Source organism: Saccostrea echinata, unplaced genomic scaffold (genome assembly GCF_033153115.1).
Source record: "Saccostrea echinata isolate AGI-Se365-2 ecotype Australia unplaced genomic scaffold, CSIRO_AGI_Sech_v1 ptg000001l, whole genome shotgun sequence".
Lineage (NCBI taxonomy): Eukaryota > Metazoa > Mollusca > Bivalvia > Ostreida > Ostreidae > Saccostrea > Saccostrea echinata.
The window spans coordinates 27,574,952-27,601,017 of NW_026889750.1; the positions used below are offsets into that span (position 1 = coordinate 27,574,952).

The following is a 26,066-nucleotide window of genomic DNA, read 5'->3' on the forward strand; positions in this document are numbered from 1 at the left end:
ATTATAGACAAAGCTTCAATATGTATACATATATAATTAAATGTGCTTTCAAAAATATCATTTTTTATCTATATGAATATGCTTTTGACAGGATAAATATTGGATCGGGTTTGATATTACACGCATGGTTCAATGCTTGTATATTGATTATGTTTTGACACAAAGCGTTTCACAATCAAAATTGCAGACGCTCTCGACTGTCACTACAATGCTTAGAACAGAGATTAAAACAGTTAAGTCGTAGTAATCTTGGACAGTAAGGGACTGTATTTTGTACGTACTCGTGACGTAGGAACCAGCAGATGACCATCGACTACATCTGACCAACAGCTGGCCATGATCATGTCCCTCTAACATCGTCTAACCTGCTAACCTTTTGTCATGGATCCTCAGCGTAAAAGCCCAGAGGTAAGACATTTAAGTCATAAACATATCTTTTTGATTTTTTTTAATTTAAATGTATATTTTGCACAAAGAAAATATTTATAATATTGTCCTTTAAAAGCACAATGCATTGCAATGAACATGATGAACAGCAACACCACAGCATGATCAGTTTCTCTTTGTTTAAGTACATGCAGTTTCATATGCATATCTTTGTGTATTGCCAGGCCAATGCTTCAACAACTCAGGCCATCATTAAAATTTTTTTTTCCTCTAACCCGACCCTAAATTCTTAAGTTGGGTAGGTAGGTAGGTAAATAACTTTTTTTTCTAACAGCAGCTTTGAAAATACATTCTGAAATTCAATGGAATAATACCTTTATAATTAAGAAGAGTACGAAAGAAAAGGATTTGTAAACAGAATGTCATATAAATGCCGTTTAAATTAATTCATATCTGTTATTCAGTTGAACCTGTGAAATATCTCATGCCAGTGTAAATTTATGTAAATCGAATAAAAAAAGACAAGATTCTCAAATACGCAAGGACCGGACATCTGAGTATATTTTTTTTCAAACCTAGTCCTACTATCAGCTTCCAGTGCTTACACAAGCAATGTACTTTTTAGCGGGGCCATGAGTTGTGCAGTGTGGTTCTAGAGCATTTCATTTTGGAGTCCCGAAGTAAGGGGCTAATTTTAAGTCGCAGGTTCAAATCCCAATGAGGGTCGTTGAGAATGGTCCTTCAAATGAAACCGTAAAAACTTAGGTCCTGTGTCGCAGTAGATGCTGGCACATGCATGCAAAAAAGATCCTCACTGCTTAATGGCCATAAGTGCCGAGTACGTCTTAATTTGGAGCCCTCCACCGGGGAAATGTTCAAATGTCGTCATCCCAACAAATCTCAAAGGGATTTAAAGCAAAGAAACAACCAATCTTCAAGGGCTTAATTAAAGAGGAAAAATATACTGGACGTCTCAGGAAGCTATATCATGATTTCAAAACTATTTGGAAAGAGTATATAAACAATATTTAATTGAACCAGACGGTATCTAAAAATGATAAAATGCCATACACAATGTCATAGTCACAAAGTTAAACCCATGAATAAAAGGCATGAAGAAAGGACGTCTGAATTATATTCATCAGGATGAAATATGAAGACATATTTACAACAAGTCCTATGGTCCCATAATGGCATATGGTAAACAAAGGAACATAGATGAACTCATCAAAACTCAAATTAAGTAAAATGCAGTGAAATTGAATGATGTGTTCACAAAGTGGGCCCCTTATCTGCTCATGAGGGCCTTACCATATGTATTACGTACCTTAATTTTAAAAGACAGGTTTGTTAATACCACCGAAACACCCTTAATTAGTCATGGTAAATGTTTCAAGAGTGTAGGATTCTAATAAGCTAAAGGCAAAAGGTTGATACATTGCCATTGTTTTATGACAAACTAACCCTCTGTGACCACATCTGGGTGCTATTTTGTTTCCAACAAACGCTTGAAAATCACAGTAGAACAATGTGGGCTGTTCTGATAAAAACTGATTTTGATGAAATTGTATTTTTTAAAAGTTGGTAAACATTAAAAAAAAAATTTGAATCATCTTATTTAAAAAATCTTTTCAGTCGGTGCAATTTAATTGGGTCGGTAGCATTAGGGAAAACAAAGGTATTTTTTATTTTGGCCTCATGCATTTTTTTTTTTTATTTATGTAATAATGGAGATGAGAATATACCTGTTCAGTGTTCAAATTTACTTGGTTATTAATTTTGGTAATATATTTATATATATATATTTTTTGTTTTATACTAGTAAAATATTATAAATAAAATATGTTTTTTTTTATTTTTCACTTTAAATGTGGAGCACCCCTGTGAAAAAAAGATATGATTAAATCATAAAGCTGTAGTATTTAATACAATTCATTTGTGACAGTCTGTTTTGTAAATATATACTTGATGTGGGTGCAGGCATGCTTCAGCTTCATATTAAAATGTCACCATGCATGCAATTAAAAAGTTCCTCCCTTAGGACTGCTTTGAAGTGAATATATTGTGCCTACTCACATCTCAGCTAGATAAATTTTTTTGGTATAGGACATTTTGCAGTGGGTATGCAAATTTTCAGGTCCAACTTCCATGGATGATAGGTCTGTATGTATAGATCACCAGGCAGTCAGGCCTCTGTTACTGTGAAAACGTTTATTTCAAGATCAGTTCATCTTCGCTAGCCAATTGAGGGTTTCTTCTCACAAACCCTTGGCCTATGGTGCTGTGAAAAGTTGGGATTGTTTATGTCACATGATCTCGAATCTTGGATAGCGTCATCACAGAAATAAAAAGCGAGTTTAAAAATGAAAGTTTTTAGAGAATAATTAACAAAAAGATATCGATGTTTATTTGTTATTAAGGGTGCAAATTTACATCTGTAATAAAGATTACTGATCACATTATTTGCACATCAACTTAAGATTGGATGACACCACAGCTATTTATAGAATGGCATGTTATCTTACGCATCGTTGTTTACTTGTGTTTTTCATCCCCAAGACTATAATAAAGAGTCAAGATATATCCCAAACGCAGATATCGTCATTTAAAAAAATGCAATTGCTGATCGATCAAACTACTGGTATATCAATCAACTCCAATCATAACTCAAGAAAAAAATTTTGACAGCACCATAGCCAAGGGTTTATGAGGAGAGTAGCAGATCAGAAACCCTTGGCTAGCAAAGATGAGATAAGTCTTTCTCAATCAATAACCAGTTTAAATATTTGGGACAAGTTTATTCCCAAATGTAATTATATGTGTGGATCTTTTCCTATAAGATTTCGGAAGCAGGTCTATAGACTTTATTTAAGTGGGGGGGGGGGGGGGGGGAGGGAGGCCCATAGGGGGAGGGTATATTGGATTGTTTTCTGAACCCCTCCCCATCCTCCAAATCTCTAAGAATCTGCCAATGTAATCATTCAAACTCTTAAGTTTTATTCTGGATACTGTACTTTGTGTTTCATGTTTTCAATCTGAGAGAGTGACCAGATTCTAAAACTAATCACTTAAAAAAATGTATTAAATGTATGATATACTGTTTACAAGTCATTCTATTTTCTACAAGTCTATTTTCAAAATTGAATGTCAGAATTTACGTACATGATGTACATGCATGCATCACTGTTTTACTTTTCCATGATTCAACACTGCTTTTCTGCAAAATAAAATCTTGCTCACTTTGACAAATCATACTGCTATTCTGCGATTATATTTTTGCTTTTCCGCTACACCTCTTCAGTTAGCCAGGTAAAAATCTTACCTCAGCAACTCTTTTACATCAGTTGTAAATTATGGGTTTGCATACTTTTCTTACGCTGCATCAGTAAGAAACATATCTCTATTCTTTTCTATACATGTTTGTGTGTATCTTTTATGATTGTCAAGTGCTTCTTATGGCTATTTTAAAAATTGTGGAAAGAAGGTATCAAAAAAGGAGTTTTAAACACTTAATTGTGCATGTAGTTAAAACCTATCATGATAAAGCAGTGTGAAATAGTCTCAGAAAAGTTAGACACGGGCTGAACTAAAATTGGCTTAGATTGCGGAAAAGCAGGCTGGCCACATGCATACTCGATTTCCCAGATGTTTTAAACCAATCAAACAGTTTAACAAAAATTTGTCAGGTTAAGTCTTAAAGTTAAAACAACAATAAGCAATTGACTTTGAGAACACTTAGACCCGATATTTTATTGTATTGTGTATACCGGTACATTAATTAATATTTTCACTTTGACCCAAATAATTTCACCCATTCAGATTAAAAGTAAAAAGTTGTAGGTCACTAATGTAGAAATAATAATGCCCTAGCTATTAAAAATGAAATTACCATAAATGGCATTATCTGCAATAAAAATCAAGGATGTTGCTAGAAAGGTTAATGACATTATTTTGTTGCTTTAAAAATGTCTTCATGAATACTAGAGTACCTTACAGGGACTTGGTCAGATTAGATTCAAATGTTTTTATTGTCAGTACACTTAATATCAAGGCTTTGATCTCATTTGTTTGGGTTAAGGGTATTTAAAGCTGAGGTTATGTCAGACAGTTTAATTTAGTTGGGGCATTGCACTTCTTAATAGTTGTAAGAAATTCCAAATGTACTATGTGTTATATAGCTACAAGAAGCTGGTGTTATAAGGAGTAAGACTGACTATGTGATAGTGAATAGAGATGTGGATTTAACAAAGGGACTTATTCACGGAATACATTATGGTAAAATTATTATGATTATCAGAGTTAATTCATCCTGTTGATTGAGTAAACTTTCATATAAAAAATCATCATGTGTAGATGGTCAACTGGTATTTCAATCATTTATTATTATGCCCCCATATTGAAGATTCAGGGGTATATAGTTTTTGCCCTGTCCGTCAGTCTGTCTAGCTGTCTGTTTGTCTGCAGAAATTTTCACCTTGCCCATAACTTTTGATTGGTTGAAGCTATGACTTTTGTATTTCACATGTGTATTCTTAATGTGAAAAGACCTTTCTATGGGTACCATCATATTTGACCTTGACCTTGGAGATTGACCCAGTTTTGCCAAATTTTACCAAACTTTAACCTTTGCCATAGCTTTTGAACAACTGGTGCTAGGGCTTTCATATTTCACATGTGTTTTTATCGTAACAAGATCTTTCCATGGGTGTAAATATTTTTTAACTTGACCTTAGAGTTTGACCCACTTTCAAAAAACTTTAACCTTGGCCATAACTTTTAAACAGTTAGTACTAGGGCTTTCAAATTTCACAGATATATTCCTTGTGACCAACAATTTTAACCTTTTAATCTTGACCTTAGAGTTTGACCTACTTTTGAAAAACTTTAACCTTGGCCATAACTGTTAAACAGTTGGTGCTAGGGCTATTTATTATATTTTGCATGTGTATTTCTTATGACAAGGTCTTCCCCCTGCATACCATTAAATTTGACCATTTGACCTTGACCTTGAAGTTTGAACCACTTTTAGAAAACATTGATCTTGCATGACCATAACTTTTGAATTGTTGGTGCAAGGGTTGGGCTTTCATATTTACCAGGTTTATACATTGACACAAGTCCTTTCTTTGGACAACAACATTTTTTCCCCTTGTCAGACTGTGGATTTTGACTTGCATTTCAGAAACATTAGCCATTGCCATAAGCTGCCATAAAGGGGCATCAGTGTTTCACAAACACATCATGTTTTTTATTATTTGGGTTGGGAAGGGGGGGGGGGGGGGTATTGAGCAGACTGATCTTGAATATCTTGGATGAAATTTAATTGGTAATAATGGTAAAACTGATTGTGTACAGTGTATATCTCATTTTCATAAGGATATATTTAAGGAGTGAATTTAATACCTACCCAATTGGGTTGGGGCAGTTTACGCTTTATAAACTGTGAAGTGGTTTATAAAAAAGCATAAACTCTTCAAACCCAGTTTATACCATATAAATTGGGTAGCTATCAAATTCATTCCTTATAATTTAATTTTCATTCATTTAGTTTAAGAAAAAAAGAGATGAATACCCTTAACATTTGAACAAAAGTTAAAAGTAACGTCATGATCAGGCCGATCGATACATTTTTGATAAAAGTCATTGTGACATAAAGACAACCCATTTTATACAATATAAAGTAAATTTTATACCCAATCAAATACCACATTATAACCAGAATTAAATCATACGAAGCTAACATAAGCCATAAAGGTCAAATCCAGCTGTTTATATCAGTCTGATTTGTACATTTTCACCTACTGTAGAGTATTGAGATGATTTGATGTCATCAAAATGTTAAATGGTAAAATACTTTCAGTAGTTTTAAATTAATTTTTTTTTAATCAGAGAACTTAGTCTACAAATATCTTTGATATCAACATAAATTATGACAATCTAAAAAAGGTGATAGGAAATCAGATGAGTGTCGTACCACCCCTAAGACTTTAATTTTACCCTCATTAATTCTCTTTCAGCATACAGGGACTGAACATAAGTTTGACATCAAGATCGAGCGTCCACCTTCCAAGCCAGATATCTGGGAGGAGCTGCTCTCAATCCTACAGAAGATCCTTGACTTCTGTGTGTGCTGTATCACGTGTGGGTGCTACAAGAGAGAGAAAAATGGGGTACTGACTGACGAGTATGGAATGATTCTATTGGACAATGAAAAACAGGCTGTACAAAATCTACTTCTATATCTGGAGAGAGGTAGGAGGATTATGACTGAGTATTATTTGATATGAAAAAAATTGTAATTTCTATGCTTATTAGAGGTTTTAGAGAGTTATTAAAGAAATAAGGTATCATTTTCAAACATCTGTTGGAATAGAGACACAGGTTGGTGCATAATCAAATCTACTCATTCTATAAAATCATAAAAGGGCTTTTGCTTGGGGGTTGAATGTGTAGGTTTTGACAATGTCTACAATGTACAATACATTCCTGTTTTGACTGTGCATGGGGTACAGATGAAATGGACATACATATTAAAAAAATTTTATGAAACCATCCTGAACAGAGAAAGTTCGTGTTCTTAGTGTGTTTGAACATGCTTGTGCAGTGAGTGTGCAGTGCCTTCTTGACTCGGGGGCTATAAAAACCCTGCCCATTTTTTGCCATTCTTTTTTTTTGTTCAACATTTGAAAATGCATACTACTGGATTCATTATCATTGATTATGCCTCCAAAGAGAAAAAATGCCTGTGCGAAAAGAGCAACACTAAGATTGCCATGCTGTGGCTCCTGTGGAGACCATGCAGACCAGAGCCAAGAAACAGAGCCTCCTGAACCTGTTGTCTATAACTTATAATACTTGCATAAAACCAACAGTTAACATGTTAAAAACAGCAAGCCTATCCTTTGTCCTGTGGAAAATATTGAGGTAACAAAGAAATGTGTTTTGTGAGTTTCTCAAGTCAAATATGGAACAGAGGAAACAGTTCCCTTGTCCTAGTAGGTTGGACTTAGAAAGATCTGCTTGAGGATGATAGATTATATATGTACTTAAGATATGTGTAGAACTTACTTAGAACCATTGTAACTCATTCAGAGGTTGTAAATTGTTTTGGAACTTACTAAGGATGATCTTTGGTGGAGTTGGGTCTGTTTGCCAACGTGAGCAAATGGACCCTGTCAATCTACAAAAGACCAGGTCATACTTGTCACATTCTAACACATCCGTAGTAAGATTGAAGTATGTCTAGTACAACAATCCCATTCTTAGTACGGCCATATTGTTTGAAGTATGTTGTCACCCCGAACAAATTCAGGACAAACAGGCTCAAAGTCTTGTCCAAGCCAGTTCAAGCACATGCGTGAAGTACTCAAAGTTGCTTCTACGTTCTCTTCTACTATATTGTGTATACTGTTTGAACTCATTTGGCATCATTTTTGTAGACCATAGTTTGAGCTAGTTTGGTGTGATGAGGGCTTATATATTTTTAGGCAGGCACACTGGAGTAGGGATATATTGTATTAGGGGGCTGTTTGTTTGTTTTTTATCTGCCCGTCTTTCTTTGATTTTTTTTTTTTTAACTTTTGGATCTAGAAATGATAGATACTTTGATATTTTGTAAAGGTTAAGCTACAAGACTAACCATATTTACGTGATGTGTTATTTGAAATTAGTCACCCTACACCTCAGGGAATAATCTATTTTCCCAACTCCTTATGTTCAATTCAGAAAACAACTACTTATAATCTAATCTGTATACTAACCTTCTGTTTAATGAAATGGAAAATCTCTCAAAAATATTTTTAATCAAGTACACAACTGTTTGTGTTTCAATTGTTTTTGAATCCCACAGATACACTTTGTATAAACATGAATGAATGATAGAAGTAGTCATACCATGGGGGGTATTTTCAGATGAGAAGGCGGAACCTGTTTTAACAAGTGAACACATTCGAGCTTTGAGCATTCTGACATACTCGGACAATGCAGAGCTTCAGAGGTCTGCAGCATTGTGTATGCTGGAAATCAGCGAGAAGTGTAAGTGTCCTAGAGCATAACCTCAAAATCTTTGATATTCTCAATAAATTATGGATTATACAAAGAAATACAGTCTTCATAAATTCTTTTAACTAATCTAAAATGAAAAGTAAGTTAACTTTGTTTAAACAAAAAATTGTGTGTGTAAAGATAATTTCAAAACAACTGTCTCTTGATTTTGATACTTTACTTAATTAATCACCTACAATTAAGGCATGAACCTGTAATAATTAACAATACTTCTTTTTTAGTGAAGACTGAGCTGACAGTGGCCTTGGGACGACCTTTGGTAGAACTCCTTCGTTCCACAGACACACAGGTCCAGAAGGCCTCCACCCTCGCCGTCAGTAACTTCTGTTTGTCAGGGGCAGGTGAGTCTGGTTTGTTTGTCCAATCAACTCTCTCTAAACTCAATCTCCTTAACTTCTGTTTGTCAGGGGCAGGTGAGTCTTGTTTGTTTGTACTGTCAACTCACTCTAAACTCAATCTCAGTAACTCCTGTTTGTCAGGGGCAGGTGAGTCTTGTTCGTCTGTACTATCAACTCACTCTAAACTCAATCTCAGTAACTTCTGTTTGTCAGGGGCAGGTGAGTGTTGTTTGTTTGTCCAATCAACTCACTCCAAACTCAATCTCAGTAACTTCTGTTTGTCAGGGGCAGGTGAGTGTTGTTAGTTTGTCCAATCAACTCACTCTAAACTCAATCTCAGTAACTTCTGTCTGTTGGGGGGAAAGTGAATATAGTTTGTTTTTCATATCAATTCAATCAAAACTTGATCTCAGTCAGTAACTTCTCTCTGTTGGGGAGAAGGTGAGTCTTGTTTGTTTTTCCAGTCAATTCATTTCAAACTCGATCTCAGTAACTTCTCTCTGTCAGAGAACGGTGTGTCTTGTTTGTTTGACCAATCAACTTACTCCAAACTTGATCTCAGTAACTTCTGTCTGTTGGGGGGCAGTTGAGTCTCACTATTACATTGTTTGACCAATCAACTTTCTTAGAACTCAATCTCAGTAACTTTTGTCTGTTGGGGTGGGGTGGGGGTGGGGGGGTTGTTTGCTTATCAAATCAACTCACTTTAAAGTTGATCTCAGTGAGTAACTTCTGTCAGGGGCATGTGAATCTTGTTTGTTTGAACAATCAACTCACTTGAAACTCAAAGCAGATTTCATCAACTTTTGATAGACTAGCTAACATAAGCAGAATTAAAGAAGATTTATGTAAATTTCCTTCACTATTAATTAAAAATCAGGGACCAATATGCCCAAAAATAAACTATATATGCAAAATAATTATCATGAAAATAAATGCAGAGGTAAACATTCATTTGATTATGATTTCAAGATCATGTCTTCTCTTAAGGTCAAGATCTAGTAAATGAAAGGAGCCTACAGATTTCTCAAATTTGAGAAATAAATTCCTTTAATGATGCTTTATAATTTTAGCTTGGTCAAATAAGGTGTTTTGGGCCATAATTTGTAGGTAAACAAGACGAAAAATCATATCTTCAACTGTCTTTTTCATTCAGAAAACCTGTCATGAATACGGGAGTTTTTTTCCATATCAGACAAAGGAAATGTATCGAGATTGCCTACAGTCTCTCAGAAAACGGTAATTTGTATGTTCTTGGTCTTTTCTTTAAAATAATATTAAATTAAATATAGGTATCAGGGTCACTTTTCACTTCCTTGAAAATGTTTTATTTTCTACATAATTCTATTAGAGCCGTAAAGTACGAGAAAAAGAAAGTTGTAATTGATTATGACATTATAATGGATCTATCACCAAAAAGTTAATCGAAAGTCTTTTACTAGATCTTGACCTTAACATTGTCTCAAAATATCTTCAAATTAATTAATATCTGTATTCTTCACCAACAGTGCAATAATATGTTAAACTATATTTCCAAAACAAAAGATCACTGGTGCATGTACACATATTAGGATGTAATGAGGATATGCTTGTAAAGAAGTGGAATTTGTGTTTAAAATATTAATTTTTATTGAGGTTCTCCCATCACAGTTTCAAGTTAAATCCCCTCTTGCATAAACACCAGAACTCCCTACTTTCTTATGACCTTTATGTTTTAAAGCATTAGACTTCCAATATTTATGGGTTCTCCAATTTTGTTAAAATTCAGGTTGAAATGATTAGTACATGCCTTGGATTGTTTCCAATGTTTTCAAACTATCTGAATTACTGTAGATGAATTAAAGATCGATGTTACTGGTACTTTAAAAACGTATGTTCATATATAATGTAGTATCACATTAGTTCTAAAGATGATATTGAATGTATATTTACAAGATATATATGAGCATGATGCATTTCATTTCACCTGTTTTTAAACAACAAAAAAAAAGCCTTTGGCATAGAGTATTTATTACAAGGCCATACTTCATGTGACTTTCATATGAATTTCACTGTAAACCCTGCATGTAAGAATTGCGATCAGTTCAAGAACTTGGCTTTTGTTAGGCATGCAGAGGCAGATCTGAATTATTCTTCATTGTAAAACTTACTCATATTTTAATTAGAATTTCATTCCTATATTAATTAACAAAAGAAAAAAGGTCATGCATAATTAAAATATAGTATTAATTTATTTTTTTCAAAGAAATTGATAGAATTGTAGAATTACTTGGAGTACTCCATTGTTCCATTTACCGTTGATCTATGTTTGGGTATATATTTGTGAAGCTGAATTTATTTTGCAGACTGTATATTTTTTATATATAACAGTACATGTTTCACAAATGTTTTCAGATAATACATTGGTTTCTAGATTAATGCAAGCATACTGCATCATAAGCACAGTAGTACTACCATCAATTTAATGGTTCCAAAGTTTAAACAATGAAGTGAAACAAAGGAAAGTCATAAAGCCTGCTAGGTAAATCTTTGTTTGGCAACACCTGGGTATCATTGTCATCACCTCTCTGTGTGTGTAAAAGGTTTACATAGGCCTTGACACATCTGTTGCATGTGACCGTCATATTGTTGGACTCCATTACCAATTAAAGAAAGGTTTCGTAATATAAGCTTATAATTGCGTGCACCTTTATTAAGTTTGATCATGAGTTTTAAATCATTTTTTTTTTTAATTGAGCAGCATATCAAATATTTAAGTAACTGAAGGATTCAATTTTTTTGTGAGTGTCTGTACTGCATAGCCAGTGAACTGTTGTGTAAGGATTAGTTTTGGGCTGTCAATAAACATGATAAATGGAAATCAAAGTACACAGAAGTACAGAGAGCCAGGCTCATTTACAGAGTAGTGAACAAAGACCGTTTTACATGAAACATACATGTACATTGTAATAACAGATAAACAACGAGTTCAGACACTGGAAGAATATGTAACACAAAAAAAAATATATTGCATATAGTATAAATATAAAATGTTTAAAAAAATTAATAAAACGTAGTTTGAATTTAACATTTTTTATTGTTTCGGGTCTTATACCACTTACATAAGTAAATGAACAATGATGCAGCAAGGTCGAACGTTTATGTACAGATGAGTCCTCAGTGGGGAGTTTTGCACCAAGGTGTACGTGGGGTCACGTGCTCCCCGTATCAGTGTTAGCCTGGTAACACAACCTTTATTTATAGAATGTGACCCAGACAAGGAGATCTGGTGAAAACCTTTCGCATATTTCTAACAAATAATTAATCGAAGAAAAATGGAGAAAGTATATTACCATTAATGTTTTGTTTTGTTTTGTTTAGAGAAATTCTTTATTAGTTAAGTTTAATATGTTTAATTTAGTGTTTGTATTGCCTCAAAGGTGGTTGAGCATACGTACTATATTCTTACTCGTACATGTATTTGATTTGGCGGTGAGGAAGCAGCATTTCCGGTTGAACATCGTAACATAAGCCGAGCATTGCTCTTCGAGCAATGAGCCCGGCTAAAAATGGTACAGTGCCTACTCATTTATTATCCATGAGAAAAAATATACCAATAGTACAGCATTTAGAGAATATTTTTTTTTAATATTTTTTTGGATTCTGAATAAGACCTGTTTGTTTTATCTGCGTTATTCCTCACATCTACATCAACTTTAGTAAGATTTGCCTGTAGGGAGAGATGGACTGATAAAGAATGTGAGATGTAGTAAGATTTTATGATGATTATTGTCACATGGAGGTCAACATGCACACAGTAGCACATCACTAGAGACCTTATCATAGACAGCTGGCTAGTTTTTTATACATGCAAGGTGGATCAGATTATTCAACTTGTTTTAATGTGAATTTTGAATTCAATATTTGATACATCTCATACAGTATTCTTTAGTTTAGCCCCCTAAGGATTCTTATTAAACTCTTACTTGCTTGTAAAGATTTTAAAAAAAACCCACTAAATGTCAATCCATAAGACCTTCTGTAAAACATTGTTTGCCCTTTCCAAACCAACTGGCTAAAATTGGCCTGACTCAAATTTTTTTTAAGCCTTTAGGAAACAATTATTTTTTATTCCTGCTGGAATTTTCTCATCCCATAAACAAGAATTTTAATTTTATAAATACCTTCAATTTTAATAGATTTTGAAAATTCAGTATGTTGAAAATTTCTTCGGGAAAAAAAATTCCCACCTACATGTACCTACCCACCCAGATCTTTTATCCTTAGCCTGGAGAGGGTAAACAAATTTTTTAAAGATGGCCTATTATAAGTCCAGACTTGATTGAGAAAATAACAATATTTTCAAATTTTATACAGTGCCATTAGTTGACATTGTGCTTTAAAGACTTTTTGCTATTACTTCTGCACTAACATTTAAGGATGCTTCAGGCTTCATATGATATGTTGAACAATTTACGCATATTAAAGGAAAAAAATGCAGATTAAAATGGTGCATTGAATGAAAAAAAACTACATGAAACGCCTGCAGTTAGAGCTGACATTTTCAATGTATTAATTTCTGACATGAAAGAGATTGACATTATCAGGGTTCTATTTCTAGAAACCAACAAAGAGATTCTAATGAGACTTGGAATAGTGGATCCTTTGGTAGAACTGCTTCATTCCAGAAATGTGGAAGTCCAGTGTAATACATGTGGCTGTATAACTGCTCTAGCTACTACTGGTAAGAGTCTTCCCGTCCCTATCTACCACTGGTAAGAGTCATCATGTCCCTATCTGCCACTGGTAAGAGTCATCCTGTCCTTGCCACAACTGGTAAGAGTCATCCTGTCCTTAGTGACAATTGGTAAGAGTCATCCTGTTCCTGTCTGCCACTGGTAAGAGTCATCCTTTCCCTAGCCACCACTGGTAAGAGTCATCCTGTCCCTAGTCAACTGGTAAGAGTCATCCTGTCCCTAGCATCCACTGGTAAGAGTCACCCTGTCCTTAGCCACCACTGGTAAGGGTCATCCTGTCCTTAGCGACAATTGGTAAGAGTCACCCTGTCCTTAGCCACCACTGGTAAGAATCACCGTGTCCTTAGCGACAATTGGTAAAAGTCACCCTGTCCTCAGCCACCACTGGTAAGAATCACCATGTCCTTAGCGACAATTGATAAGAGTCATCCTGTCCTTATCTACCACTGGTAAGAGTCATCCTGTCCCTGACCACCATTGGTAAGAGTCATCCTGTCCATAGCTACAACCTCTAAGAGTTGCTCTTCTTGTCAGATACAAGGTTTTCACCTGACTGTGTGATGTAAATATTATATTATTAGAATTAATTTATCATTTCTTAGTACCAATTTAGTGAAATAAATGAACATTATTTCAATACTGTAGTATTATACATTTATGTGTATTTCTAACAAATCAATCAATGTTCACTAAGTTATCACTAGTGAAATTTTTATTAGCTAATACATATACATATATGTCCCACTGAAACTTTCGTACACTTGTCAAAGTGCAGATGTACTCAAATGAAAGTTGTACTCAAACTTCCACAACCAACAGTTGCTTTTTTATCATTATTTTTATTATAATATTTATATTGTATAATAAATGAATTCAAACAGCACAATCCAAAATAAAAGAATCTGGACTGTATGCTCTTAATCACAAAACAACACCTGAATGATTCTAAACACAGAATTGACCCATCTGTCACAAGAAATGGTACAAAAAAAAACTTTATAGTTTAAATTAATATCCAATTCCCTTTGTTCCCTATATCATATTTATATTTCTGATGATTGTAAACAAATTGCACCAGTGAATCCCATCTGAAAGGTACCATCAGATGCTATCAGGATATTGAAGATGAACTTAGAGATATTTCATTATATGCCTCACTGGATATTTCATTTTTGTTGATAAAACATATTGTTCAGACTTCAAAGGTTTTACCAGGAAATGAATTGCTTTTACTTTATTTTTTTTTTTCATTTTCTTTTTCAATTTTTGTTTGACAAAGGAAATAGAGTTTAAGAAGATATGTGATAAATGGACATGATAGAAGATCTGATTTTTTAGTTGTATGAATTAGTCATTTGTAAAATAATGAATTACTAGAGAGATAGAAGAAATAAAAAAAAATGTCCTATTTTTCTGCAGACTTATTAAAGCAAATGCTTAAGCTAATGAAAATTAAAAGAGAAATGCAAAAGCAAGGTGAACTTGGAATTAATTTGATAGCTGCATATTTAAAAATTCAAGAAAAAATTGAGGATGGTCTGCTTAACGAGGTTCGCTCCTGAGCTTTTGAGCAGATTTTTGTCTTGACCTATATTTCAAAAATTCTGCATTATGTTTAGTTCTTTCAATCAATTTGGATTCTACAATGCCAATTAAACTATATTCATATTTCAGGCAAAACTCCTTGATTAAATTCCATACCAAAAGCATAAATTGAGGAACTATATTTTGTGGCGGAAGGTTTTTTTAAGAAGAAAATGATCATCTTTTCTCTTTCGAAGTATTTAAAGTATTTAAGTTTGGATTCCTATTTTTCCATGCAGCCTGTACACAGAGTTATTCTGTGCCATGAACAGTGTTTTATGCTGGTCCTAAATTATATATTAAATAAACTATCATGAATTCTATCATCATATTTGATAAATATAGCAAATATATTGTGAAAATCCTGAAAAAAATAGCCCTAATTTAAGCTTAAAATTTAATTAGCACTATTTTAGTAATGTCTAAAATTTAACATCTCAGACCCCCACTTTTAATTTTCTTTTCTGATAATATAAGATACTTTTAACCATTCTTCTTAAATTCAGTAAAATGTCATTACTTTCAAATGATTTTATTGCTTGTTAAATTTTTAATGCCTGAAAAATGATATTTTTGAGTGCAAAAAGGTCAAATAATTGGACATGCGAAGAAATTCTAAAATTTTTCTGTTGTCACAAATCTTAATGTGTCTGTTCAAGAAGAAATAATACTGCAATTGTTCCCATAATTTATTTGAATAAAGAATATTGGAGGAAAAACTTTAAAAATTGATTTATGTGTAAGACATATTTAGAGTGCAAAAATGTCAAACTAAATGCTCTGTAGCGCCAAAAGAAGCACATTGACCCACATTTTTTATTTTGATTTTTAATTAAGCTACCGGGTATGTGTGTAGATTCTAAAAATATTCTTGATAAAGAATTCTAATTACTTTTTTTCAGATGCTAATAAGCATTCCATTGTGTCTTGTAATGCTGTCAAGCCCCTTTTACATCTAATGCGTTCTGCAGATCTACGTGTAAAGAGAAATGCTGCAGGGGCCATACTGAATTTAACACATATACGTAAGTTTATCACATACCCTATATTTATGTAAGGTCATTTACCTTTAACCAAGATAATAATTTTTTTTTCTCCAAAGGGGAAATACATACACATATAGCTACATCTGTTAATAAGTTACCATGGAAAGTGAAAAGAATTTATTTCATTAAACTATTTTAACAGATTTACCATTTAAACAGTGGATATCTGCAGTCATATGATATTGTTTTTATATCAACAATTGTGATGTCACAATGGTTTTAAGTGGAATTATTTATATATATATATATATATATATATATATATATATATATATATATATATATATATATATATATATATATATATATATTTATATATATATATATATATATATATATATATATATATGTATATATAAGAACAGCGTAAAATGTGATAGCCACATAAAACATGACAAAAAAGAATCTCCCCTGGTTTGTGGTTGGATATCGACTTTTATCCAACTAGACAGTGTGTTTTCTATACCTCCAAGGCTCAGGGATAGAAAACACACAAATCATTGGATAAAAATTATATCAAACCACAAAGCAGGGGAGATCATATATTCATATTATATACCCTACTGTGCATCACTCAATTTTACTGTTGATTACTCCATATCACCATTCTCTGAAATTGAAGACGTAGTACACAATTTGTACAACTTTTTTCTTGCATAATAAGAGTTCCTTGAAAACATGTTTTGTTTAACAGATTAATGTTTTATAATTGATCCCCCTCCCCAAAAAATCAATTATTACAATTGAACTTCGGTATCTTGAACACTGATATGTCGAATACCAGGGATATATCGAGGTGATTTGGAAGTCCCAACCACTTATTTTTTAAGTATTTTACCCTGGATATCTCGAATCCTCGGATATCTCAAAGTTTTTCCTTGGTCCCTTTGAGTTTGAGATGACGAGGTTTGACTGTATATATAGCTAATAATTATGGGCTATATACCATTATAACAGTAACTTGATCTGAAGAGCTGGATCACTTCTTGTTGACAGGCATGGATCATTGTATCAAACCCAATGCTTTGTGTCTCGTTTGATATGATATGATCCGTACCCCGTCAACTCATCGTCATCTGGCACTTCAGATCAAGTTACTGTTATTACAATATATATGACAGTCCTGCATGTCATAGAAATATTGTAGATATTCCTATTTGTCTATTAAATATTTATCATTGCATTTTCCTCAGAAAAAGTTTGTTTTTTTTTTTTAAAAAAAAAAAAGAATGTTAATGAGTTTAGGACCTATGGGTCTATTAACATACTTTTTTCTTTGTACTATTTCTTAAATAAGTGCTATATAAAAGACATGATCTAAAATTCTGTGTAGCAGCTGTGAAGACTTCATATAGCAATTTGTCATCTTATCCTTTAAGAAAAAATGGGAGTGAAAATACATTAATTTTTTTTTATTTTCTATTTTACTTTGACTTTGTCAGGAATAAAATGATTGATCATATATTTACTCTTATAAAAGTCTTTCAGGGTCAGTTGTGTAATACTTCTTAAGAAATCAATAAACCTCTTAAAATAGAAAGTGTGCTGGGACTTACCTCACACTATATATATGTGTCAAGGTCTTAGCTTATATATATTGAGACAGATGACTTTATATATATATATATATATATATATATATATATATATATATATATATATATATATATATATATATATATATATATATATATATATATATAAGTATTTTCCATATCCAGGTAGAATGTGTGCTTTTTACAAAAAAAAGTAAGACAAAAATGTTATTACATCACAAAACCAACTTGATCTAAGATCATCAGGCTTGTTAATTTTGATGACATTGAAACTTGTCAAGATTTTTTAAGTAGGACAGATGAAACCTTACATTTGAGCAAGTTTAGGTCAAGATTTTTCTTAGAAGATAGTTTTTGTGCAGTGATGGTACTAAACTTGAATTGATCATTTTACAAATATTGTGATTAATGTTGAAAGATTTCTTCAACTTGTAATACATTTTCTTAATTTTATACAAATAAACACATTAACTCAAAATAATCTCTAGTATAGCAAACAAAAATAAATATCACAAAAATATACAATAAAAAAAACCAGCACAGATCTATGTATATAAAAGTGCACAAAGGATTAATCAACACTGTCATGTATTGAACTCTTCTATTGCCTGCTGTCAGATAAGTTATAGCTGGTGCAATATGTGACTCTTGAATATGTGAACAAAGCAAAACATTATGAACTTATGTCAAAGACTTTTGTATTATGCATCAGATCTATAAAGAACATTTTTTTGTATTCTCTTTTAGAGGATTAAGTATTGTGCCCAGGAAGGCCATAAATTATTTTATTAACCGGGTACATGTATATGATTGAATAATTCCCATCTCTCTGATTGGCTGAGATCCAACAATGTTAGAAGAAATACTACGTTATATTGACCTGCACTTGACCTTCCAGGTCAATATAAGGAATTATTTATTCTACATTGGACCAAAAATAGATAGGGAAATTCAAAATTGATGCAAATAGTTTTGGAAAGTTATTTCACTTGCACCTGACTTCCACTCATATTAACATAACATTAAGGCACACAGATTTTTGGGTGAAGGGTGGGGGGTTGCAGGAGGCATGCCCCTCTCCCCACCTTTTGAGAATTGTTAAATTTAATTTGAATTTTAAGGATAAAAAATTTCAATGAAAACCCCCCTCCCCTCGTTTATGGACCTTTACATCCCACCAAATAAAATTTTGAGTTAGGGGAATTCTTTTCCTTTTTTTTTTTGGGGGGGGGGGGGGGCTGGTCAAAGATTTGTTTTCAGGTAAGTTGTCATTTTTTTTTTTCTTTTAATGCCCCCTTTTTTAAAATCAATCCTATATATGTTCCTGACATTTATTTTTTCTATATTGCACCTAAACTAGAATTAAAAATTCCCAAATAATACAACTGTTTTTTTAAACCTCGTTTCTCTTATTATATGTTTGGCTAGTACTTCAGTAGATGTGAACATATAAGATGGCATGGATTGCTTAATAACTGTGTGTCATTTTATAAATTAATCATTGAATTATAAAATAAAAGAATTATTGCTGTTTTTTTTTGGTCAATACAATGATTTAGCCACCTTCAAAGTACAATATTCACCTCACCCTTCGGGCTCAGTGAATATTGTACTTTGAAGGTGGCTAAATCACTGTATTGACCGAAAAAACAGCAATAATTGTATAATAATAATTATACTATAATGCATTTGATCATGCAAAGGTTATATTAGAAATTTGAATGTCAATATAATGGTCAATATGGCATTTTCTTGACTGACATATCTTGATATACAAATGCATGCTGTCCGATTATTATACATCACTATTGCTCAAAATGTCTTTTGTTGAATTTTATTACTCGTTGGTTTCTGTGTTCATAGTATGCACACAATTCAGTATCTACCTGTATACCTACCTAGTAAGAATAATTCAACTATGACTCAGGATGGATTTCACTGCCAGGTGCAACTAAATCTGTAAAAAATAGGAATTAGTGAGAGAGCATTCTGTATCATAAGTACCATTATCAAGAGAGAGAAAAAAATAGAATGAGAGGAGGATAACACTTTACACAGCTTCTCAGGGTATTTTCCTCCCCCTTTTCAGAGTCCAACAGGAATGAATTAGTGAATCATGGAGCCATTCCGACACTGGTTGAGCTGATCCATATGTCAGATTATGATATTCAGTACTATAGTGCAGCTGCACTCAGTAACATTGCTGTCAATCAAAAACACAGGGCCATGATGATTGCTGTTGGACATTTTGATGTGATCAGACAACTCATCAGACTTTTATCTTCAAAGAAAGACAGGGTTAGTGTACTGTGATAGAACAGAATCATCAGATTAGGCCTCCTGTATGTATAAATTTAAATGCATTACTTGAAATGAATTACTGCATGTGAATATGAAAAGAATTCATACGTTAATTGTCACAATAAAAAGGTAAAGACCTATGAATGGAGTTATCCCCTGTATACTACAATTTTATTTTACATGGTTATATAAACAAATTCAATACATATACAACATGTACAAATGCATTTAATATGCATAATTTTTTTTGTTTGGCTTACAGGTAAAATGTCAGGCATGTTTTGCTCTAAGGAATTTGGCATCAGATGGTAGGAAGATGTTGAATTTATTATTAATTTGTAGAGTCAGTCATGTTCTTCCGGTGTAATTGTTTATCAAATTAATTTGGAAACAAAACAAATTACGAAGTTATATAAACAGTTCCATATTAAAAACCAGGTATCATCTATCGTTGGTCTTTTTTTTTTCCAGATGAGAACCAGTTGTTGGCAGTGGAGAATGGTGCCCTGCCCCCATTACATCACATTCTAACTTCCTGTCGGTCTGACACACTGGCTGCAGCTGCTGCTTGTCTAAGGAATCTCTCTATACACAAACTCAATGAAGTAAGATCAAAACAAAGATACATAACTCTTTCCAATAAATGATTAAATGCACTTCATAATCAATGGTATCATATATACTGGGCATTAAAGATGAAGGCGATACATGTATATGATTAACCACAGAAAAAATGTGTTTTCAAATACAGAAAATTGTCTGAATTGTAAAGAATAAAATTTAGAATTTGGTTATGCATTTATTTCAATAAAAATGAGATTACTTTGTAAAATTTTGCAGTTCTGCTGCCGAGATATAAATGACCAAACTGCTTAGCTGTTTTATTATTATGATTATATAACATCAAGAAGATCTTGTTTTACAGGTCAATAAATATTTTTACTGATGATGTTTCTTTTATAGGCAGCCTTCATACATGAAAACTTGGTACCAGATCTTTGTCATGTTGTCTGTGATAGTTCTAACCCAGAGGCCCAAAAACACATAGCAGGAACTCTACGCAATCTAGCTGTCAGTGAATATGTACGCGTAAGTAATTTACTGATGAAGTAATGTAAAAATAAAAAGTGTGTTACTGTCAGTCAATGTATTTATGTAAGTAATAAATTGCTTTAAATTTAAAAGTGCTCACACTCCTGCATAAACCGGGGGGGGGGGGGGGTAATTTTTCATTGTTTTTGAGATATGAAGAGACCCACAAATTCATGTCTACCCCACAATGTAAAATTCCATATATAGAACTACTCAAGAATTCTTCTTCCACGAATTCAAATCCCAACAAATCCATATTTTTCCTCAAACCTCAAAAATTTGACCCCCTGAAAAATATGATTTTACTGTATTTGCTAGAAAAGCTCAGGCTAATTCATATAATTTATAAGCAAAGTTTTTATCATCTAACACTGTCAATCAGTAGGCATATGTGAGGATATTATAACAATACAACATAATACACTTTGAACCACAATAACTGTAAATGATAAAAGTTTTTGAAGTCAGGTTTAACTTGGAAGAATGATAATGTTGTTTATGCTGACACTTTGTTTATAGACCTTGATAGAGAATGACTGTGTAGAGGCCTTGACCTTTGTCCTTCTGGATCTGGAGTCAAGGATACCTGTCCTGTCAGAGGTCACAGCAGCTCTAGCGGTCATGGCTGATGAAGGTAATACAGTAAAGGTTGGTTATAGCGAAGTCCTGGGGACCTGAGAATTTAATTTGCTATATCCATAATTCGTTATATCCTATAACGAATTCGTATAAGTACGTATAGCGAATTTGCAATATACACGTTTTTCCTCGAGTATTACCACCCAATATGTTAGGGAAGCAATTATTACACAACATACCTTGGATAACTGAGGTTTTACAAAGAATTGTTAAGAATTTTGTCAGGGACCCCGGAAAACTTTGCTATATCAGTGTTCGTACTAAACAAGTTTTACTGTATATCATATTGTTATCAAAGACAACAAGAAAATACAATGTTAGAATTATGGACCCTTAGAGAGAGACAAAGAAAATACAGTGACAGAAATTTCCAAGCAGTCACAGTGATCTGATAATATGTCATACATGTATTAAACAATATGATTATAATATTACATGTATTTTTCTTATATTTTTGATATAAAAATATCATTTTTTTGTTTTTAATGTATTGTCATTTGTAAGAAAAATAATATAAATTTCAACAAAAAATATACAATTTTAGATTATACTAAAGTATACCGGTACGTAAAATATTTTACTGCATGATTTCTGTAACATAAAATGATCTGGGATACTGTTCACAATTTTTTGAGAAAGTACTGAAGAAAAACATCTCTCATTGATTTCAGATGATGTAAAGTACAAGCTGATACATCTACAGGGTGGTAAAGCGTTTAGTAAACTGGTCACCCTGGCCTCACTGTCTAGTCACAGAGAAATACAGTACAACAGCGCCGGCACGCTGGGACAACTGGCATTAGTCAGTGAGTGCAAAGATTTTGTGATTCAGCCAGAGTTACTGGCCCTAGATGTTGACTTATTTAAAAAACTGTGTAATGACGTACAATGTTTATAATATACATGTATAACAACAAACAGCATTAAAGACAAAATATAAATTGTGAAGATCATATCAGGGCTAGAAATAATTTTTTTTTTTTCACTGGTCACTTGGGCCATCACCTGAAATTTTTACTGGTCAACTCGGTACTTTCACTGTCCCACTGGGCCAGTAGAGTTTTAAAAGACTGGCCCAAAACCATGAAAATAACAGTAATATTTTGTTTATATAGTACAACTTAACATAACAAGAAATGGGAGAACTTGGATGTACAATGATGTCAAGTTAACTAGCCCGACCGTGAATGAATTTTTTTATGCATAAAAAAAAACACTGACCCAAAGGGCACATGCCCTCTACAATGTACTAGCCCAGATTAAAAATTCACTGTCCCCAGACCAGCGGGCCATTGATTATCTCGAGCCCTGCATATGACTCTATGTTCACTGAAACCTATTCATTGAGAGCTGAATGAAGATATGTTGTACTTGTAGGTTTACCAACTGAGCTAAAAGAGGCTAATAAGAAGGGCATTGTTCTTTACATTGATAAGTTCCTAAAATCTCCTGATCCAAGCTTTGTACATGTGGCTCTGTGGACTCTAAATATGCTACTTAAAGGTAGGTAAAGTTAATACACTGCCCATAATTGTTACTTATTAACAGGCATTTAAGATTGATTCACATAAAAATCTTTTTTTTTTTAAATTAAAAATCAGCTCTATTAAGTAAAAAAAAGAAGATTTTCTATTACACTTTTTGTCATATTTCTATTGTCTAATCTGGATTCTGAGTACTCAGGAATTTTGTCCCATGATTTCTTCAACAAATGCAGTATAAAAAAATTATGTGTATTCTGGATACTGTTTATTCTTAATCCGATGGCTATATTGGTCCCAGCTGTTCATAATGAACAATAATTATTTCTTCTAATCATGATACAATATCACTTCAGTCACTTCATCAATTCACACCTAGCATGATAGATGCACTATCTAGTGTTTACATAGGTGACATAGTACGAAATGAAACTCGACAATGATACAATCACTTATTTTTATTTTAGATATATTTTTCCTGAGGGCTTTCACTGACCACAGCATTGAGTCTGTTATCGACCAAGTCAAATTCACTCATCAACTGACAAAAATCCAGGACCTCTCTAACAGTGTAATCGATCAGCTCCATGGGGTCATGACCTCTTCAACCTCTAGCGAGGACTGACTTTTACATCAGGGAGGAATTCTGAGAATAATTTAAAGAATCTCTTCCATATTTGTTATCTTACTTATATGAATGAACTTGGGCATTTTCCATGAGAGAAACAAGCTTTCTGCTCTATTGTTATCTAAATTCATAATTTTAAGGTTGTCATCATCAGTACTTTTTTATGTGCTTGCATACAAACTGCTGGGCATTATGAAAAATCCATCTTACTAGAACTCATTTCTTCACTTTACAAAGTGATATGTCAGTTAATTACTGTAAACCAACATTGTACGTATGCGAGAAATAACAATGAATTTCGCAATGTATTTGTGAATATTTCTCGATGCAAACCAAAGATTTACTTATATCTTTATGTTTAGTGTTTTCTCAGTCATGAAAAGTAGTTGTTGCAGATTGATTTCAAACTGTGGGATAGCAAATAAAAGGTGTTGCAAATAATAGTTGGTTTACAGTACCTGATATCCATAAAGAGATTGCTGTACTAACACTTAAAATGGGCCTCAAGCTACACAAATTAATGCAGCAGTATTCATTATATTTCATTACTTGTAGTTGTAGGTTATTCTTAAAAAATTAAAAGAAAGAGAACCAAGCTGTAATTTTAAGAATAAAAAACTCTGAAAACTAGAAGCAAGAATATAGAGAAGAGTTTTTCTTACTTGTGGTTGATTCATGAAGTTATTGTTTAGAAATGTAATCTCACTGATTTAGTATTTTGTTAGTGGCAAATTGGTCAGCTGTGTTTATAATATTAAGATAATGATTATTGTGCAAAGGTGAAATATTGTTTGTCAGTCCAAGAACTTTTACATGTATTAACATTGTCGTCTTAGAACCATTTTTAATAGTTTATTTATTTATTTATGTTTTAGACATGTGTACTCTTGAATTTTTTATACTGGTAAGGAAATATGGAACATATGTTGGCAATGTCATTTATTTCCCTTGCAAATCCATTATTTATTTCAAGGTTTTTTCTATGTATTTGAAATATGCAATGTATAAATTAGGGCTGTGTCAATATATCGATTATTCAATACGTATCGGTATTCAGGAATGTATCGTATCAAAAAAATAACTTCCAATACGTATCGGACTGGCAGTTTTTCTCATAATTCTGTGAAAAAGTTGGGAATTTCAGTCACCAAAGATTATTTTTAACTGTTTTTAATTAAAACTGGTCAATAATGAAATAATCATGAAGGAGATTGCACATCTTAAATAACTATTACAAATTACATAGACAACTATATTTTAACATGTTAGTTTTACAGCCATTAAAAGTTTGAATTTGAAGTGTACTTTAAAAAGACAGTTAGACATGAACTTCCAATTTGGTAATAAAACACCCAGTTTTTATCAAAAGTATGCATTAAATGATTTACCAGACTTTTTTGAGACTTTTTTGATAGACTTGTTAAAGAATCCAATATATTGCATATCGCTTTATAAAATATTGTATTGAAATATTTTGCACAATACACAGCCCTAGTATAAATGCAACAAGACCTGTTCTGGTACTTACAGAGACATAACTAATACATGTATGCAACTTCAGATTTGTATTTTTGTGAAACAAATCTTTTTTTTTATTCCATCATTTTATATATATGTTTAAACCATTATTGTGAAGTTTGACATTTTTACATTTTTGTACAATACTAAAAAACCATTCTTTTAATGAATGTATTATGCTTATTATAAAAACTAATGTCCTAGAAGTACAACATACATGTACTTGTGAAAGATCCTTGGTAGTAAGTGTAGATGGGGATTATCATCTCTTTAAATTGTATATTTTACACCTTACTTTTTTGAAGTTTTATAAATGTGTAACCAGTAAATGCAATTTAAATTCCTTCACTTTTGCATTTATACATATATCAGGTTTTAAAAGGTAACCATTTATCCATGAAATCAGAGAATTCCCAATATGATTTCTTGAAGCCTTTATATGCTATACAATTTTTGAAGGTTATTTTTGAACAATCTTAAAGTTACAATAATTTAATTTTTTTTTACTTAACATTGTAAGCATTTTCTCTGAGTAAAGTCTTGACACCAGATTCATTAAGTTCCAATGTCGTTGCACTATCATGGGATGGCAGAATGCAATAAAAAAAAGCAAAAAAACTCTCAGAGTTTATTTGACATCACACAGTGAATATTTGCTGTAATATTTATACAATGTAACTGAATATAGTTTAAGAA

General features: G+C 32.6%; 3 protein-coding genes across 3 annotated transcripts in view; 2 read left to right on the top strand and 1 right to left on the bottom strand.

Annotated features, from left to right (window-relative positions):
• Positions 1-26,066, bottom strand: part of LOC133188591 (uncharacterized) — a 151,345-nt gene that overhangs the window by 114,462 nt on the left and 10,817 nt on the right. The window lies entirely within an intron of this gene.
• LOC133188546 (dual 3',5'-cyclic-AMP and -GMP phosphodiesterase 11A-like) overlaps positions 1-26,066 on the top strand; it is a 279,036-nt gene that overhangs the window by 85,431 nt on the left and 167,539 nt on the right. The gene's annotated exons all lie outside the window — the stretch shown is intronic.
• Positions 173-25,714, top strand: LOC133188492 (uncharacterized). Its single transcript, XM_061323945.1, has 14 exons — positions 173-408; positions 6,405-6,639; positions 8,299-8,421; positions 8,673-8,792; positions 13,390-13,512; positions 16,012-16,134; positions 19,801-20,009; positions 20,275-20,320; positions 20,484-20,617; positions 20,976-21,101; positions 21,624-21,738; positions 22,415-22,549; positions 23,121-23,246; positions 23,692-25,714. The coding sequence occupies exons 1-14, from the start codon at positions 382-384 to the stop codon at positions 23,847-23,849; spliced, it is 1,800 nt and encodes a 599-aa protein (XP_061179929.1). The 5' UTR covers positions 173-381; the 3' UTR covers positions 23,850-25,714.

Coding starts and splice junctions, on each gene's coding strand:
- LOC133188492 (XM_061323945.1), top strand. CDS start 382: ATGGATCCTCAGCGTAAAAGCCCAGAG. Junction 21,102..21,623: donor CTGTCAGTGAATATGTACGC/GTAAGTAATTTA, acceptor CTTTGTTTATAG/ACCTTGATAGAGAATGACTG. Junction 23,247..23,691: donor TCTAAATATGCTACTTAAAG/GTAGGTAAAGTT, acceptor TTTTTATTTTAG/ATATATTTTTCCTGAGGGCT.